This window comes from Aquarana catesbeiana, linkage group LG01 (assembly GCF_042186555.1).
Source record: "Aquarana catesbeiana isolate 2022-GZ linkage group LG01, ASM4218655v1, whole genome shotgun sequence".
NCBI lineage: Eukaryota > Metazoa > Chordata > Amphibia > Anura > Ranidae > Aquarana > Aquarana catesbeiana.
Genome location: NC_133324.1, coordinates 116,648,245 through 116,668,024, shown reverse-complemented (window position 1 = coordinate 116,668,024; position 19,780 = coordinate 116,648,245). Strand labels below are relative to the sequence as shown.

Genomic DNA, 19,780 nt, shown 5'->3' with positions numbered 1-19,780 from the left:
AGCAGTAGATGAATCCTCCTAAAACCTGATCATAGGCCATTCCCATGGTTGCTTCGCCCCAACCGCAGGGGAAAAAAAACGTGAACACACAGTTCCTGCTACGGATGCCAAGTAACTCCCTTGAATTGTGCCAAGTTGGCTGCAAACATGTTCATTAGAATAGTAAACACATACAAGGGATTAAAGCTACAAAACAGGAATTAAACACCCAGCCAAAAACATAAACAGAGAGAAGACAATCTGTGTCCAAGTAGTAGAGAATGGCAGAGCCATGGTTCAGGCCCAAGGAATAAAAGGTAAGTGTAGGCAAACAGAATAGAGGCTCCAATGTAATGAAGACACAAAGACTTCATTTTACAGTCCTCACATTAACATGAAGGGCTTCGTACATCAAACACCAGAATTAAAGTGCACCCCCTAGCTAGAAATGCTAAGGGTAGCCATTATGGGAGATGAACCAATATTCATGAAACGGCAGCCTACAAACAACCTAGAACAAGGGAGCTCACAACACTGTTTAGTGTTCAGACATTCTAGTTTTTTAGGAAGCGGCATCCTATGGCAGCACACGGAGAAGAGGTGGAGCGGACAGCGCCAGCGAGGGACTCCAGAAGAAGAGGTTCAAGACCGCTCTGTGCAATATCTATGCCCAGAGCAGGTAAGTATAACAATTTTTTTTTTTAGTTAAAAAAAATAACTAAATTGACTTTACAACCTCTTTGAACCATTGCAAACTTTCATTTAAAGGCTTAGTCCACCTTTGGGATTATGTTTCACCCAAATTTAGGGTGAAACACGGTCACCTTCCCCCACCCCATGCTTTTATCAGAATGGTCCTCCCTGCAGCCTTCTGTCTGTATTTGAATTCAATGCATCTGTGCGTGGCTCTAGGATTTGAAATATAACATTTTCCATCTGCCAACACGGCAGAGGGAGTTGTAGATCTCAATGGTGCACAAGTCTGGTGATGTCCTTGTTTTCTCCTTCCAGCCCCGTAACGATAGGTGTGTACTTAGCCGAGGCTGGGGTGTAAATATTGCAGGAGCCTGGTCATTGCACCTGGGCCTGAAGGCAAAAAATAAATAAATGCACATTTTTCTGTTATGAACGTGGGTGCATGTATTCATTTTTTTTAAAAGGCAGATTATACCTTTAAATAGCTCCAACTCTTAGGAATAGATGGTTGTTCTATTATCTAAACCCTCACACACATTACAATCTGACTGTACAATCTACTTTACTATATAGATTTAACAACTATGTGGTGCGATTCTTTATTATGCAGTAGTGGTACCCCATAACACGCTTTCACATATCTAGAACAAATCAAACTTTGCAGAGATTCCAGATAACTGAAAAGTTAAATACAATACCTAGCTCATCCCAGAGCTGCCTGTACTTGTCAGTCATTGCTGTGCCTTGCTGCCTCCATAGTGAAAGACGGGGATCAGCCATGAATTGCTCCGTTATTAAGGTCAGCATTCGAGCTCCATTGGAGTCCCTCATTTTTAACATCTCCCGGACCTGCCAAACAATTAGAACATGACAAAATGAATGCCTGCAAAAAAAGGAAAGGCCCAGGAAGGCGATGATATGATACACTACAACTGGCCCTAATGAACAACAACATATTCTAGCCATACCCTTTCCTTAAAGTGTAAGTTCACCTTTACAGAAAATCTGTAAGGTAAACTTACACTGGAGCCCCTCCCCATCGCATCCAGTCCCACTAACCTGCAGTCCGGCGATCTCCCGTTCTGACAGATCGTATCGCCGCTTTACCAGTCCAGGGATTGGAAATCCCCACGGCTTTCTCTCCTCTTCGCCTGCGGTGACAGGACAGGCTACACAGGTTCTGATTGGTCAGCGCCTGACGAGGACCGGGGGGGGGGGCCTGGGGGAGGGAGCCCCGGACCAGTGAAGCGGCAACCCGGTGTCAGTGGGACGGGGGGGGTCGGGGGTTTTGGTGATGAGGAGGGGGTCCTGTGCAAGTTCACCTTACAGATTTTTCTGTAAAGGTGAACTTACCCTTAGGGCTGGGTTCACTCTATTGCTGCATTCGGCTCACAGCAGGGTTTCAGTGCGTCCTCGTTCACCGTTTCAGGTCCGATTTGAGCCTGAATTTTTGGCTGAATTCGGACCTGAAACAGACCAAAAGACACACAGGACCACTGTGCAAATTCCCACCCTCCATGAAGAGCCGGTCACAAACTCCTGCTATTGTTCCCTGCATCCAATTCGCAGTAGTGTGAATCAAGCCTCTAGGTATGCATAGCCAAAGTATTTTTGGATAAAGGGTTAAAACCTTTATTGTTGTGTGTCTGGTTGGGTCATACAAAGACAGATATTTTTGAACGAACATTCGTATGAAAAATCTTGTTGATAGATTTGATAATACCAACAGAGACCTGATAAAATGTTGTTCAAAAGTACCTTTGTGTTTAACATTCAATTTTGATATAATACAATCATTTCATGGAAGTACACCACATACATTGTTTAAAAAAAAAAAAAAAAAAAACTTTCCATCCGGCTTCCTCAAATTCTCATTGCAAGTCGAAAACAATCTTTGATTTGATCCCACTAAAGGCATAGAAAATTAAATCAAAATTCCAAAAAGAAAAATCTTTGAACAAAATTCTGATGGCCAGTTTAAGGCCTCTTGTACACTGCAGCTTATAAAAGCTCAGTACAGCTTTTTTTTTTTTTTTTTTTTTTACAAAACTAAAATACAGCCCATTAATTGTAATATGCTGCACACAGACATAAACAAGTGCCGTGCATTCTTCTTTTTCTTCAAAAAAAAAGAAAAATCTGCTTTTTTGGTCAGTAATTTAAGCCTCATGTACGCAAATGCTCATTTATAATTTTGGGCAGAAAGCGAACGCGAGAAAAAGGAATGCACGCGAAAATGCGCGTAAATACATTAAAAACAAAACGGTCTGAAAAAGTAGATGCTCAAACAGGAATACATATCTGTTAGAAATAAAAAAAAATGCTTAAAGTGAAGTATTCTGGACACAAGGCTCACTGGTACCACTTTTGAGCAAATCTAATTGCAGATTGAGAATATTTTATTTTTTTAGATTGGAACACAATACATTTTTTTTTAATGCAGCAAGCACAAAGATCCAGAAACCAAAAGTCTCCTTCATAGGAAGGATTTGCTGCATTTTTTTTTTGTATCATCAGACACTAAGCTGTAGACATACACTTGGCCTGTAGGGGGCGGCTTTGACAGGTTTTAAGCAGTACAAGTGGGACAGAAGTCTTTCATTATATGTCATTTTAAATACACCAAAAGGAAAGCAGAACGTACTGAAGATACATAGATCTCTGCAGAATTTTTAGTCTACTAAGGGGCTGTTCACGCAATTATTTTCATATCCCCCCTCCCCCCTTAAAAAAAAGCCAAACACTACTAATTTGAGAATACAAATTTATGAGAAAGGTAGGAAGCAAGATGCAATTAAGTGAAAACAAAAAGGGATGGGGGGTGCTATGTGCAGAATCCCTTGCACAAAAAAAATCCTACCTAGACTAAAGCCTAGTCACGGGCACACACGGGCTGAATAATCAGGTGGCAATGTCTACCGCTGCTGCCTCAGCCAATGAGGAGTGAGAGTCCCTATAGAGCGAGCACATTGCTGGATCAAGAGGGGGCTCAGGTAAGTATTAGGGGGCTGCTACACACACAGGTTTTTTTACCTTCATGCATAGAATGTATAAGGGTAAAAAACCTTCAGCCTTTACAACCACTTTAACTTCTTTGTTGTAGGTGGCAAGAGATAGTTTTCAAATTGATTTCTCAACAAAATAAAGCATTGAGACATGGATGGATGGGGGAGTTTGCTTTGAATATTAAAAATTAATTTGATGGAGTTTTGGGTTTGCGGTGCTCAGTTGCAGTGAAGATGCACTTTAACCACTTGCCTCCCAAGCCAATTCTGACACTTCTCTACTACATATAGATATCATATTTTTTTTCTAGAAAATTACTCAGAACCCCAAACATTATATATATATATATATATATATATATATATATATATATATATATATATATATATATTTTTTTTTTTTTTTTATCAGAGACCCTAGGGAATAAAATGGTGGTCCTTGCAACTTTATGTCACACGGTATTTGAGCATAAATTTTTCAAACGCGTTTCTTTTTCATGAGTTAAAAAAACAAAGAACTAAAGTTAGCGCAATTTTTTTTTAGAATGTGAAAGATGTTATGCCGAGTAAATAAATAGCTAACATGCCACGCTTTAAAAATGCCCACACTCCTGGAATGGCGCCAAACTTTGGTACTTAAAAATCTCCATAGGTGTCGTTTTAACATTTTTTACAGGTTACCAGTTTAGAGTTACAGAGGAGGTCTTGAGGTAAGATTTATTCACGCTAACGTTTGTGGCGATACCTCACGTGTGGTTTGAATGCTGTTTACATATGTGGGCGCGACATACATATGAGTTTGCATCTGCGAGCACACGGGGAGATAGGGGTGCTTTAAATTTTTTTTTTGTTATTTTACTTTTATATTTTGACACTTTCCCCTTTACATTTTTTTGTATGATCACCTTTTCCCTATTACAAGGAATGTAAACATCCCTTGTATTAGGAACAGGGCATGACAGGTAGGAGATTAAAAAAAAAAAACAAAAAAAAAAAATGATCTCGGCTTCCCAGCTGAAGAAACGGCAGTGTTTACATATGCTGAGGCCAGATGTGATGTCATAACGCTGCACCCGGCCTCCGAAGGTCATAGAGATTGTCGGGGACCATCTGGTCCTCAGTCAGCTCTATGGTAAACGGCCTCCGCCAGCCAATTCATTCTCCGACTCGTTGATTGCACGGATAAGCCGGTAGAACCAGCAGAGAGAGGCGGGAGGGGGGATGTCCCCTCCCGCCACCTGTAAAAATAATCAAGCGGCTGAACAACCGCTATGATTGTTTTTAATGGTGCTGGGAAATGCCGGCAGAAAAAATACAAATAAAAAATGATATCTGAATGATGCCTGTAGCTGCAGGCATCATTCAGATATCTCCACTCAAAGACCACAACGTCATATGACGTCCTTGGGCGGGAAGTGGTTAAAACAGAAATTCCCCAAAACATCTTTCTGCTGGGTAATCCAAGTCAAGGTCAAATGTTAGTTTTTGACTGCAGCAATGAGAAACTTCAAAAGGAGCAGGATGTCAAATTGCTCTTGAATGAACAACCCTCTAGCAGTATAAGTAGTTTTTGTTTTGGAAAGTGAAAAATCGAATGTTAAAATGCAAATGTTTTGAAATAAACCAATACTCTCCACTAGAAGCAAGCATCAGAATACCTGCTGATTGCTGGACACAAGTCAGACCCAGGCAGCAGTGCTTCTCATATGCCCAAACATATGTATAGACAATTGTGCATTTCACAGCAACTTTACCCGGGACACTTACACACTCCCAGTCATCGGGTACACATTTAAAAAGAGTCCACCCTGAACTCGCTGATCTGTTAGGGGTGAGATCTGGCCAATTAAATCATCACGAGAGTAACTAGTGCTGCAAAGAGCTGCAATTTAAAACGGATCTTCCGCCAAACAGTTGAACTACATTAATGTGAACAGTTTTACACGCCAAGAATGTGCTCAGACAGTATTCATAGTTCTCACATATCACTGGCCCTGTGTACAGCCAAACACTATATCCTATTACAGGATAAACCCATTACAGGTTGTAAACCCATCTATAGACCCAGTGAAGTGACTGGCCTCATGTGATACACAGATGAAACAAATCCTCCTCCATAAGTTGTATCTGTTTATCTGCAGGATTCTCTTTAGCCATTGAAAAAAGTCTGGAATTTTCAGGATCTCTCAGTTCTGGAAATCGGGGCGGAAAGCTGACGTTACATTATTGAGGAGAGCTCTGAGCTCTGACTGGAGGAAAGGGACACACACATCCCCTACACACAACACACAGGAACAGAGCTGAGGCTGTCAATCACAGGCTGTGTGATTTTCTCTTGGTGTTAGGAAAATATGTAAGAATTGACTCAGCAGAGGAAGGAGGCAGCAGGCAGAAGTGACACTTAGTGGTCTTAACTGAGACAAGTACACACTATAGAGGCATATGCTTTGTTCATAGTTCATGTTCGAGGTTTACAACCTCTTTAAAGTTTCTGGTATCACCAGCCTGCTTATAAGCCTCCAGTGTGATGAACCCAGATTAATTTCAGAAGGAGCAGTTTGGAGGCAAAAAGATAACTCTGGAGGAAGCTGCAGCACAGCCAGAAAACAGGAATGTCATTTGGCTGGCTATGCAATAAGACAAGGTCTGTAAACCACTTATCTGGCCCAACGGAACTACAAATCTGGTGTTATGCATTTTAAGCATTTGGCAGAAACTCAGCATATAATTAAGAGTTAAATTAAAGTGATATTAATCCCTCTGTTTTTTTTTTTTCACTTTTAGCAGCTGATTTAACAAACCAGTATACAGTTTCTTTATCTTCAAATCCTTGTCTATGTTCCAGTATAGGTTGGTGCCATGACTGTTGTCCAAGGTTTCCTATTTCAGGGTGGCTCCTTTATCTAGCATCCTATGGAGCCACTCCTGCATGCAGGGACTAGAGTTGTGTCTTCCTACGTTCCTGGAAGTTCAGGGAAGAAGCACTGAGAGCGCAGGAGCCAGCAACATTGAGAATTGTAAAGTGCAAGTGCTGGAGTAAGAATTGTAACAAACAGTTTACGGGGGAATGTTTACTTTATAGCGCTCGTTGTGTTCTACTAAAAAAACGTTGAGGGTTTAATGCTACTTGCATGAATAAGAACTACTATTGTTAGGCCGTGTTCACATTGCTAACATTGTAAAGTGTGGTGCAAACTTTGGGAGCCATATAAATCCTGTATAATAATTGTTGCAATGCGATTTGGGCACAGCACGATTTATCCACTTGATTTTAGGTGCTCCCATTGACTACTATTAGGCTGAGCGGTTTCATGAAAGTGCATTAAAGTCCTGCATGCTACATCTTTGGTGTGCTTCAGTAAAATGCACAGTCTAATAGAAGTCAATGGGAACCACATGTAAAAGGCAGATACAATCGCTGTGCAGCCAAACTACAGAGCACCGATGTGAACCCAGCCTTAAAAATAAGAGCAAAGTTGTCCCTTTTTCAGACATACAGTATAGGCGTATTTTAACATACAATTGTAAATTATATCAGCAGATTGCCATGAGAGATAAGTTTATGGGTCCCTAAACAGAATTTTAAACTCATTTGTAGAACGTTAAACCAAAACATAAGGACCTCTACCACTCATGTGCCTTTAATTGTAGCCACACATGAACAATCCTGACCCCTCCAGCAGCCCATAGCCACCTGCTTAGAAGAAAACCATACCTTGGCAAAAAGCAAGTTGAGTTGCTTTCCTGATCCATGGTAACCACCCTGGGAGAGAAATAACTTGACCTGTTCCTGGACCTGCTCTTCATCCAGATGCCAACAGTTCTCATCGTCTATACTGGCGCCGGCTGTCGGATCTGGAGCACCTGTTCACATGGAGAGACAGCTGGGTATTAATGCACAGGCCATGTATAGGGAGCCATTTGATCTATGCAGGGTCAGCATTAGCAGTTTCACCAATAGGATATCTTCTATTATAAAAACTTTAATAGAAAACCAGGCATGCAGTTTTGCAGTCCCCATTCTTTAATTTTTAAACAGTTACACCAAAAAACAATTCTTTAAGATGCAGAATTTAAGTATTAAACATATTAGTTCTAGTAGAGATTTTCTGTAAAACAGTACAAGCCAGAAAATTAAAACTTGTAATTAAGACTCCTCAGATAGGAAGGCTTCTATACTTCTACAGGTACACCATTTCCAAACTTCAGGGTTTGGCCAAAGAGTTTTTAGGATGTATTACATTTCAGCAAAAGCTTTACGAAAAATGATAGGAGCAAGGAGCCGCGACTAATCATTCAATGCCATGAACAGTTACAGTTTCCCTACTTATTCCCATCTATTTAGCATCCAGCAGATATCGCTAGTTGATTGCAATGAAACAAGAGTCAACCAGTCCCCCATCTACAGTGTGCAGTACTGATGTTCACGGATGGCCTAAAGGCTGAAGGTTTTTTACTTTCATGAATTCTATGCATGAAGGTAAAAAACCTGCAGGACAAGCTTCCCCGATTTGAAAAATCCTGGGACCCCTGGATCACCTATCTGACAGGACAACCTTGTCGGATCTGAGGCTAACCTCTTACTGCCTAGGAGAGGCTCCCTGTCTTTTTCCCCTTTCTTCTTCTTCTCCTTTTCCCTACTTATTAAACTCTTTGGTAGTTTGGGGAGTGATGTAAGACCGCTGGTCAGCCACCATTGGTCCCACTCCCTGATTGCAATCATAATGACCAGTTACTGTGATCAATTCATGGCTGAGATGTCCCCTCGTCTTAAATGAGAGTGCCCCCGGTCATGCAGTACCTTCAGAGGATGTATCTTCTGTTCTACAAATTTATAGTCAGCCCAAAATAGTGTTATACCGGTTCCTTAACGACCTATGCTGTATGTCAATGTTATCATGTACCGGTACTTCTCAATACTGTATTGTATGGTTTTATATCTGTATGGTTTATAACTGTAATAAAAACGATTGAAAAAGAAGGTAAAAAAAACCTGTGTGCAGCCCCCCCCCCCCAAGCCCATCCTAATACTTACCTAAGCCAGATCCCGATCCAGAGATGTGATCGAAGCAGCTGCTCTACCTGCTCTCTCCCTCCTCATTGGCTCAGACACCACAGCAGGAACCATTGGATCCCACTGCTGTCAATCACAGCCAGTGAAAAGGGAGTAGGGCTGAGCCCTGTTCTGTGTATCAAAAGGACACAGAGCCAGCTCGGGAGCAAGCGGCTTGCTATGGAGGCACTCAGCAAGGAGGAAGAGCCAGGAACGCTGGCGGGGCACCCGAGAAGAGGAGGATCGGAGGCTGCTCTGTGCAAAACCATTACACAGAGCAGGTGTGTATAACATGTTTATTCTTTTTTTTTTATTTCCTTTAAAATCATTTTAAAGCAGGGGTCTCCAAATTTTTTAAAGGGGTTGTAAAGGTAAAAAATTTTTCACCTTAATGCATTCTATGCATTAAGGTGAAAAAACTTTTGACAGTACCGCCGCCCCCAGGCCCCCCGTTTTACTTACCTGACACCTCGAATCTTCGCTGCTCGTCCTCGTCATCTTCATTGCAGCTCAGCCTGGTCGCTGATTGGCTGCAGTGGATGGATTGAAAGCAGCGCAGCCATTGGCTCGCGCTGCTGTCAATCACATCCGATGATGCGGCGCACTGGGGGGCGGGGCCGAGTGATACAGCGAGCGGCTATAGCCGCCGGCTGTATCACGGGAGCGCGCCCGCAAGCACTCACCACCGTGCGAGGGAGCTCGCATTAAGGTGGTAAATGCTTGCGGGGAGGAGCTGAAACAGCCGCCAAGGGACCCCAGAAGACCAGGTTCGGGGCCACTCTGTGCAGAACGAGCTGCACAGTGAAGGTAAGTATAACATGTTTGTTATTTAAAAAAAAAAAAAAAATTAACTTTACAACCCCTTTAAGCAAAGAGCCAGTTTACTGTCCTTCAGACTTAAGGAGGGCTTGACTGTGGGCAATGGAAGTAGAAAAGGTCCCGATGTCAGTGGGACTAAACAATTCCCCATCTTTGGTGTCAATGCGAGGAATAGTACCCATCATTGGTGTCATTGGAAGGAATTGTACCCCATTGTTGGTGTAATTGGAAGGAATTGTACCCCATTGCTGGTGTCATTGGGAGGAATTTTGCCCCATCTTTGATGTCAGTGCGAGGAATAGTACCCTATAGTTGGTGTCACTGGAAGGAATTGTACCCCATTGTTGGTGTCATTGGGCCGTTGGTGTCATTGGAAGGAATTGTACCCCATTGTTGGTGTCATTGGGCCGCTGGTGTCATTGGGAGGAATTGTGCCCCTTCACTGGTGTCAGTGAGAGGGAATTATGCCTCACTGTTGGTATCAGTGGATATAAATAGTTTACCAAGGGCTGGATAAAAGCAAGCAAAGGGCCACATCTGGCCCCTGGGCCGCAGTTTGGAGACCACTGCTTTAAAGTAAAAACCTATGCACCTTTATGTAGCATAGTGAAATGTTGTAATTTGTTATCTCTTTAACCATACCTGTTAATCCTTTCCGCAATATTGCTTATGGATCACTCCTCGACAAAGGTTGGCCACCCTGTGAGGTACCTGTAAAATGCACAGTATGATCATCCTTCCCTCTCCGCCGCAGCCATAAGAATATGGTAGGAGTGGTAATGCAGCTTTTTCCCCCTCAGTGTCCTTAACATAGTCACAGGGTTGAACAAGACCCTTATCACTGCCACAGCTACCAAATCCCAAACAGCCCAACATCTTTGAGTAGAAGAAGCAGTGGCAGGTTTTGAAAAGCATGCAGGGAAAGCAAGCACATGAAATTGGCATAACATTACCGGAAAGGATGTTCCCAGCCTCGCCTGTACCTACCCACAGTTGCTACCCTGCAGTAAAAGAGCGGTCACGTGACTGCTGGAAAAACAAAAATAGTGACAAAAAAAAAGGGAGGTAATATCGATCAATCATCTGACTAATGGTACATTTACATTTTCCCCTAGCACTACACTTTACCGACAACGTCTATCAGGCCTGACAGCAGCTTTAAAGTGCATGCCCACGTATTACCTAAAAGTGCGCCCCAACCTTCCGCTCCCCTCCATAGCGTGCCCCAGCATCCCTTTCTCTTTTACTTTGTTCCTGCAGCATGAACAGCTTTTTTGTTCTCAGTGATATCATTAGTAAAAGCATTGCAGATGCTGAAAATGCTGGTCATCTTGACCCAGACTCGACGCCAGAACTACATCTCCAGAGAGCCCTCTCTTACATAAAGTGTGGGAAAACTCTTAAGAGAGCAGATAATAGTATTGTATTACTGGAAAATATATCAATGTATGCATGTAGAGTGGGGCAGAGAGAGGTGAGGGATAGGCAGGGTTCTGCAGATCAGTAGGCAGGGCCAACAACAATGATTGGGATTTCATTGCAGAAAAGTGAGATAATCTGTGCAACTGACCTAGAATGTTGGGATGTCCTCACTGGTCTCCTGAATATGCTAGTTGACTGGCAGTCATCTATACTTTTAAGCCCCATGATCCCTGGCTCAAAATATTGCCCAGCAATAACATTTTTGCTAAGGGGTCAGCAATAGCAAGCTATAGGATTCTCCCATAACTGTTTTCTATTTTTGCCTTTCTGCATAAAATCTCTGCCCATGAACTAAAATGCAAAGCAAGTGAAAAGCCAATCAAATGTGCAACCGGAAATAGTCCTTCACCGTCTGATGGCCGGCTATGGGTTTCTACCATTTGCACAACTTTAACTGAACAACCCGTATCGTCATGTGTCTTATTAATCTTCATGAATGTTATTGCATTGTGCTGCACAAAAAGCCCTGACATGGGCTGTCCCTGCTGCTCTCAGCTATTCTTTATCTTCTGGAAAGTTTCCCGACAGGACTTCTTCACAGCCACTCTTCAAAAGGCTGCAGATAACAGCCTACACACAGGAGGATTGAGCAGCTGTTGTCAACGTATGTTCCTAATATCACCTTGCAGAGAATCCTAAATGTTTTATTACAGAGGGAGCACCGCATACTAGTTGCTTGATCATTGGGATAAAACTGCATTGTCTTCTCATACATAATTAGTAAGCCATATTTCACATGTACCACCACTTAGCACTCAATAACTCCCATCAGGATACTTATATGGTCAGTCTCAGCCCAAGCTCTTCTAGCAGTGATCAGAAGCCCAGACGAGGCAAGTACAATACAGAAGTGATACACCTTCCAATTCCAAACCATTACCAATCTAAAAGCCTGTGCTTTCAACTGATGCCTGAGAAGTACCCAGGGACTTCCATCCCAAAAATGCAGGTCTTGGAAGCTGAACTGTATATAGAAGCAGTTACAACAGAAATATGGGAGCTGCAATTGCCCGCTTTATGAAAGTTGAGCACACAAAACTCAAGCATGCGGCCAGGAATGTTGACACCTGACCTGAATACTTGTCCTGGGTCAGTGACTTGCTAAGCAGCAAAGATTAAGCCGGGTACACACACTACAGTTTTCTTTCGTGCAATCCAGAGGGGTGCATTAAAAAAAAAAAAAAAGTCAGCTCCGGTTGGAGACACTGTACTTACCATGCAAGGTCAGTTCAGCGATGCCCACCCCCCCTCCTGATTGGGAGTCGGTCGGCTGCTGGTTTTCCAGCATGCACGTCTGACAGAAGCCAGCTAAACGGCCAGCATCTGTCAGACTGACCGACATACAAAACCGGGCAGAATGTCAGACGTTATTTTTTTTTGTTTTTTGAGAACATGGAAATGCAATAGCTTTAGTAAATATAACCTTCTAAATCTAATCAGCAGTATATAGCAGTCTTATGACTTCTATGAGTGTCTGGTTAAAGCTAGTAGGAGTTTTCATTCTCCTGTGACTGTCCTATGAGGCTGCATGACCTCTGACCCTCTGTCTGGACAGAGCTGATTGGCCCTGTGCTGATCACATGCACCCTCCCAAGAAAAAAAAAAAAATCAACTCAGCAATACACACCAAACTGAGCATGTGCAGAGTGACTCCAAAGACAATGTACTATCAAGAGATGGATTGGGGACAGTGAAGTGGAGGATCAGAGAAGACAGGATCAAAGAGCCTTTTACACAATGTGCAAGATTAATACTTTAGGTTCCACAGTGAGCATAACAACATGCGTTACTGCATATACAGACTGATTTTACTGTTGTGGATTTAGTAACACTGTAAAGCCATTGGCTCCTGCTGCTGTAAATCAAATTCTGTGATGAGGGAGCGGGTGGCAGGGCCGGGCCACACCGTGTGTCTATAGATTAGGACAAGGTGGCTCAAGATCGAGGCCGCACAAGTGCCCCCATAGAAAGCGACTTTCTATGGTGGGCACTCGCTGAAGAGGAGGAGCTAAGAGTACCGGCGGGGAACCCCAGAAGAAGAGGATTGCCGCTACTCTGTGCAAAACCATTTGACAGAGCAGATAAGTATAACATGTTTATTGTTTTAAAAAAAAGAAATCTGAAGCTTTATAAATCACATTAACTTTACGCTGCTTTCACAATGATCCGTTTTTCTTCTGCTGTTTCTATTAAAAAAAAAAAGCAGGAGAAAAACATGTGACCATGTAATCCTAATGGAACTCTTCACATTGATCTGTTGTGGGTCTGCTGTGTTTAGTAAAATCCTGCTTGCTGCATTTTTGGTGCGGTTAAAAAAAGAAAAAGAATGTATCTCCCATTGAAATGCATAGAAAAACATCAAACACACAATGCATTTTTTGAGGCACATGTCCTGTAAGAAACGGACCGTAAACGCGGTAAATACGCATATGCGTTTTTACAGAGTTTCTGCTATGGATCAGTGTGAAAGTGCCTTTAAAGCATCTCAGGGCAAAAAAAAAACAAACAAAAAAAAAAAACCATACATTTAGGCTGCTTTCACACTGGAGCAGGCGGGTGTCGGTGGTTTAGCGGCGCTTTACCTTTTTTTTTTTGCGGAGGTTTTTGGCCACTAGCGGGGAGCTTTTAACCCCTGCTAGCGGCCAAAAAAAGGGTTAAACGACCTGCAAAAGCGCCGCTACTGCGGCGATTTGACGGCAGTTCGGAGGACGCTGCCTATTCGTTTCAATGGGCAGGGGCCGTTTAGGAGCGGTGAACATACCACTCCTTAGATGCTGCTCGCAGGAGTTTTCTTAATGTCCTGCCAGCGCATCACCTCAGTGTGAACGCCCTCGGGCTTTCACACTCAGACTGCAGGGGAGCCATTTTTCAGACGCTTTACAGGCGCTATTTTTAAGCCCAAAAGCGCCTGAAAAGGGGTCTTAGTACATCTTCAAACCTATACCTGCACATTTCCCCCATGTCCCTTTAAAATGTTGCAAGTAGAGAAATACTTGTTTAATCGGTCAGAAATCCAGCAAGCTCCAAACTAACACAGGGCCTCTGCTGTTCTGAATTTTAACACTTGTTGTCAGCCATGTTTGTCTTCTTTTTGGGAAAGGAAAATGTCTATTTAGAAAAAAAAAGGAAGGGATGGGAATCTGACCTTACAAAATTCTGTAAAAGTTAACATTCCAGAGTGTTCAGTGCCTGGCATTAACACCTGTATTCCTTTCCTTTGTGCTCTGCGAGTAAGCCAGCCAGGGTCTGGTTCCGCTTTGTTGGGTGGATTATTAGGGTTTAATACATGATTTAGTGATGTTTCTACAGCACACCTGTGACTACCAAGCACAGCCTAAACAGCTCCCGTCACATACCTGAGCATTGAGCTCACAGGCCTGAAGGTAGTCTTCAAACAAAGAGCAACTGTTCAGCCAAACAAGCAGCTCCTCTTATTTGGGAGCAATTAGGACATTCTTCCAGACTTATTAGCTCCCCCTCAGTCATCGGAGAATGGCGTACGTAACTTGGGTGAAAAAAAATTAAATAAAATCACAATACATGGGCACAGCATGAAAAGCTACATGATGTTGGGTTGGATCTATATTTTGTCACCCTGTATTTAATAAATTCTAAACGGAACCTAGAGTAGCTTTCATTTACACTTTTCTCATGTTCACCACAACTTTCAAACTGGCCAGGTTTGGCAGTCCTGGGGGCAGAAATAGCAACCCAATAGAGTATGGTGGCCACCTCATCCCTTTAAACCCAAACACATATTAATTATACAGGTTCTGGGGCTGATTAAGGTGGTAATTGAACTCACTTGGTGCCTTATCGGCATTTAATTAGCCTCAGAACCTGTGTAATTCAAAGGTGTTTGGGTTAAAAGGGATGAGGTGGTAACTCTACAATAGAGACTTCTAGCTAAGGCTGACCATTGACATTGCAATTTTCTTGCTTAGCAGTCTATGTGAAGTACTGCAACCAGTATCGGGTTAGAGCAGAACCTGTTGATCTGTATAGCAAACCAGCTGCATGTTTATTCCCCTCACTGATGGCTCCTGTGACCAGCACAGACAGGTAACGAGACGTCCCATGAAGACTCCAGGAAGCCGTCATAGGACACAGACCCCAATGCAGGGGGAATCACTTCTGTAAGCAGATATTCAGCTTGCAGAAAGTGTGATGAGAGCAGTACAAACACTACACAAAAGGTCATGGAGTATTTTGGGTGATTCATTCATATGCCACTTGCAGTTTTGAGTATGTTTACTCGTCCAGAAAGTCAAGTTGTACCTGAAACTAGTTCAGAGGGTAAAAGAGGAAAAAAAAAAAAAAAAACAGTATATATACCGTATATATGTCTATACATACACTGGAAATACGTTGGTGTGGCTGGGGTTGATGTGAGGAAATTCGTATATGACCTTATTTTTACCCAACACTTATGTCTCTCCCCGTTCCATAAGAGCGTGGGTGTGAGGACGACAGCACAGAAATAAGGTGTCAGGTTTGTACAGAGTGATGACAATGACTTTTCATTTTCCTATGACTGGGAGATCCCTTGCTTTATTCTACAGTTATAAAGATGAAACGGTTCTGAACAGTAGACAGCCCTTTCTGGTAACATCCTCGACCGAAAATGAAAGCAACCACTGTGAACTAGTTGTGGAAGAGGCCGGCATCAACCATACTCTGAGCGCTGAATGACAGTTAAAGGAGAACTCTAAGCTAACATCTAGGATTAGGGTTAAAAACTGGTTTGCTGTCTTATCTGCCAATATTCCTTAGCCAGTCTGATTTACACACCTCTGCCACACCGCACTCCCAGGAAGATCATATAAAAACTCACCTTTTTTGATGGGCTATCTGCCGCAAACTTGTATCCAGTGCTCGTTGGTTCTTCTCCTGGGGAACTCCTGACTAAGGCCCCATTCACACCTGAGCGTTTTGTGGCTTGAAGCCTGAAGCTACAAAACACTGGAGGGGAAAAAAAATCAATTATCCTCTTTGGAGATGGTGCACATCTCCACTCAAACGCCTGAAGCCAGAAGCTCCAAAACGCCTGAATCTCAAACAAGTTCTGGAACTTTTTCTTTTAGGCAGATTTGGGCATTTTTCAGATTTTTGCATTGGCGACCTTTTGAACTGCAAAAATCGCGGCAAAAAAACGGTGGTAAAATAATGTGGTAAAATCACGCGACTTTCTGCCTGAAAACGCTACGCTCAGGTGTGAATGGGGCCTTCATGTCACTCAGCCTGCAGTTGCTCAAGTAACGTGATTGCACCACAGGCTCCTCCTCCTTTGGTCGCCCTATTGGCTTTGATTAATTCTTCCACCACAAGGCACCCGATTGAAACCTCACTGACCCTGTGCCAGTTGCCTGTATACATTTTCATATATGTGCTTTCTGACCAGTAAACATAGAATAGTGCAATAAGGCTGTAATAGCAGCTGGGAGTTTGTTTCAATGCAGGAGCTACCTCAGACATTAGTTACGTCTGCAGTAATTGAGGCTTTAATCATCATCCTTTCTTCATGAAGGCCGGTGTTCTGCCGAGAAAGGTCCCCCATCGGATAGTGTCCGCCCTGTACTGTGCAGGGCTTGCGCAGTACGGAGGACAAAGGAGACGCTGAAAGTCTCCGAACATGAACAGCTGTTCATCAGATGTACACGGTGCCTGCGCAATTAACAGTACATTGTGCCACATGCTCCAGATGCTCGTGCAACTCTGCAAGGGGCAGATGCATATAGAAGATGGCCAGAGCTCATACGATGGGGGAGGATTTCTCAAAGGGGCGGATGTAATATTGAAAAGCATGTAAAAGCAAACCCGCCCATCAACATTGCAAAACCCACCTTTCAGTTGTTTAAACACGCCCCGCAAAGATCCTCCCCTTTGAGAAATACACCCCCATTGTATGAGCTCTGGCCATCTTCTGTATGCATCCCCCCTACACCTGCCCCTTGCAGAGTTGTACGAGCATCGGGAGCGTGTGCCACAATGTAGTGTTAATTGCGCATGCACTATCCGATGGGGGACAGTTCGACAGGACACCGGCCCATACACGGTTCAAATCCCGCTGAAGCTGCCGAGATTCGAACCATTAATGGACAGGCTGAATGTACCAAGTAGAAATGGGCTTGAGCGTGTTCGGAAAACTAGTCCCAACCCACCTGGCTGATCCCGCCAGGAAGCAAACACCGCAAACCACTAATCACAGGTAGCAAGACATGTCCCGATCTGTGCAGCTGCAGACCGGGAAATGTCTCATTGTCTGTGATTAGCAGTGTGTCAGCTTCCTGGAGGGATCAGGCAGGAGTGTTGGGACTAGGATCCCAAACACGCCCGAGCCCATTCCTAGTACCCAGCTGATGGAGGCGCTGGGAAAGACCATCCCCCACCCCTCATTGCAGGAAAGAAATTCACACCGTCTATGGCCTGCCTAACTTTTAAGTTAGTGACCTGGAACAAGCATGTGCCAGTGGAGATTATTGTGTTTATGAAGAGTTGTTACTACACCTACTTCAACCCATGTTTTGGAGTGGTATTACAGGGCAGTTTCACAGATATCTAACCAGTTTCAGAGCCATCAGAGATTCACAATCATTTCCACACCAAGATGGCCAGCATAGGCTGCCTGTGTTGCTGTCGGGGACTTCCCTTCACTTCCTGTCTGGCAAAGCTTTGCAAGCAGAATCAGGAAGTGAGAGCAAATTTTTAACTGAAAAACTAAAATGGGTTCCAAACCCTACACAATAGCAAAGATTGGTCCGAGCATACACTTTAGTAGATCAGACAACTTGCTAGCTCCATGCCATCAGTGTATCTTGTTGCTAACTCTCTTCTCTACATAAGAGTGATTGGCACCAGCTTTAAAATGATATGTTAAGCCCAAACGTTGCGTTCAACTGAGAAGGGTTGGACCCCACAGTCAGTTTTCTTTTTTTTTTTATATCAAGAATCATCCTCTCAGGTTGTCTTGGAGACTATAGTGATCCAAAATTTTAGAGTGGTCACCAGAACTAGGTGAGAATCAATCTTCTGATGAAGACATCTGTTGACAGCTGCATAAAAGGGAACTCCCCTCACTTTGAAGTGATTTCTTCTCACTTCCTGTCATGTGTCAGGGACAGGAAGTGAAAGGAAACCTAACAGAACACAGGCCATAAATAAATGGGTTTTAAACTCTTCACTACCAAAAATACATTTTTTGGCTATAAAGTGGCATCAAGCCCAAAAACCTAGATTTTAAATACTGCAGCTTACCAGTTCTTAGATATGGTGGCTGGGCTAGTTTTTCTTTAAAAGAGAAGTATGGGTTTTTTTGTTTTTGATTCATACTTACCTCAGTGGATGGAGCATCAGACCGACATTGCTGAAAGTCAGTGTCTCTCCCCTCTGCTCCTCCACACGCACTGGAACACAGAGCTGCGGAGGGGCAGAGAGAGGCAGTCTCGCTGAGACTACCATCAATCAAGGCAGCTGGCCGATCCAGACTTGGGAAGTCGGGATGACGTGCCACATCGACTGATGGCAGTGACGTCAGCGGAGAGCGGACTTTAGACCGTTCTCCGCTGAAAACAGGTCACAGCAATGCAAAATGGGTGACACTCCTGTAACTCAGAGGAGAAGCCCAGACTAAAAAGCTCAGGCTGGACTTCTCCAGAAGGCATTCTTCTTATTTTCAACTGGTGATCCAGGTCAGTAAGCCTGTTTTTCAAATTCCTTTAACAGACCAAGCTGTTCAACAAAAGTGTCAGTTAAAGGGTTGAGACAAACCACATAACACCAGTGGGATACTTACAATGGATAGCTTTTATTTATGTAAAACCATTATCTCAAAAGGAAACAAAAAGGTCTGTTGCCTGCTTAAAACGCGTTAGGTGGAGTTTGATTTTAAAAGTGGAACTAAAGTCAAGCAAATACTCACCTATTCTCCAAAGGTCCGACACCTACAAAGTCTTTTGCCAGTGCTGGCATCTCCTCCCCAACTTCTTCCGGGTGTCAGTCTTAATTGGCCAAACGTGGGATGACCTTACTCATCCCAGCACATTACCAATATGCCAGAAATGTAAACAGCTCCCTGTATGCTTTGCATCACAAAAAAGCAGGTAAAGGTATTCTGTTGCAGCAGAGACATTGGGGTTGATTTACTAAAGGCAAACAGTCTGTGCATTGCAAGTACAGTTGCTCTAGATCTGAAGGGAAGCTCTGCTGATCTCTATCATCCAATCATGTGCAAGCAAAAATGCTGTTTTAATTTTCCTTGTATGTTCCTACAACAACTGCACTTGCAGTGCACAGACAATTTGCCTTTAGTAAATCAACCCCATTGCATGTCAAGTTCTGAACAGACAAATGCTGCTGTCCAAAGGTGCCTCTGTTCCTTCTATATCCACAGTGGTGACACTCTAATGCCACGTATACACTATCGGACAATCCAACAACAAAATCCATGTTTTTTTTCCGACGGATGTTGGCTCAAACTTGTCTTGCATACACACGGTCACACAAATCTAGTCAGAAATTCTGAACGTCAAGAACACGGTGACGTACAACATGTACGACGAGCCGAGAAAAATGTGTTCAATAGCCAATGCAGCTATTCTGCTTGATTCCGAGCATGCGTGGAACTTTGTGCGTCGGAATTGTGTACACACAATCGGAATTTATGAGAACGGATTTTGTTGTCGGAAAATTTGAGATCCAGATCTCAAATTTTGTTTGTCGGAAAATGTCCAATGGAGCCTACACACGG

The 19,780-nt window shown here is 43.3% G+C and overlaps 1 protein-coding gene across 2 annotated transcripts in view; it reads right to left on the bottom strand.

Annotated features, from left to right (window-relative positions):
* ZSWIM6 (zinc finger SWIM-type containing 6) overlaps positions 1-19,780 on the bottom strand; it is a 198,054-nt gene that overhangs the window by 85,246 nt on the left and 93,028 nt on the right. For both annotated transcript variants that reach the window (XM_073623231.1, XM_073623239.1), the window contains exons 3-4: positions 7,396-7,544; positions 1,374-1,524 (exon numbers count right to left, since the gene is read on the bottom strand). In XM_073623231.1, the coding sequence (XP_073479332.1) occupies positions 1,374-1,524; positions 7,396-7,544 (300 nt within the window). The remainder of the gene's footprint in view (positions 1-1,373; positions 1,525-7,395; positions 7,545-19,780) is intronic.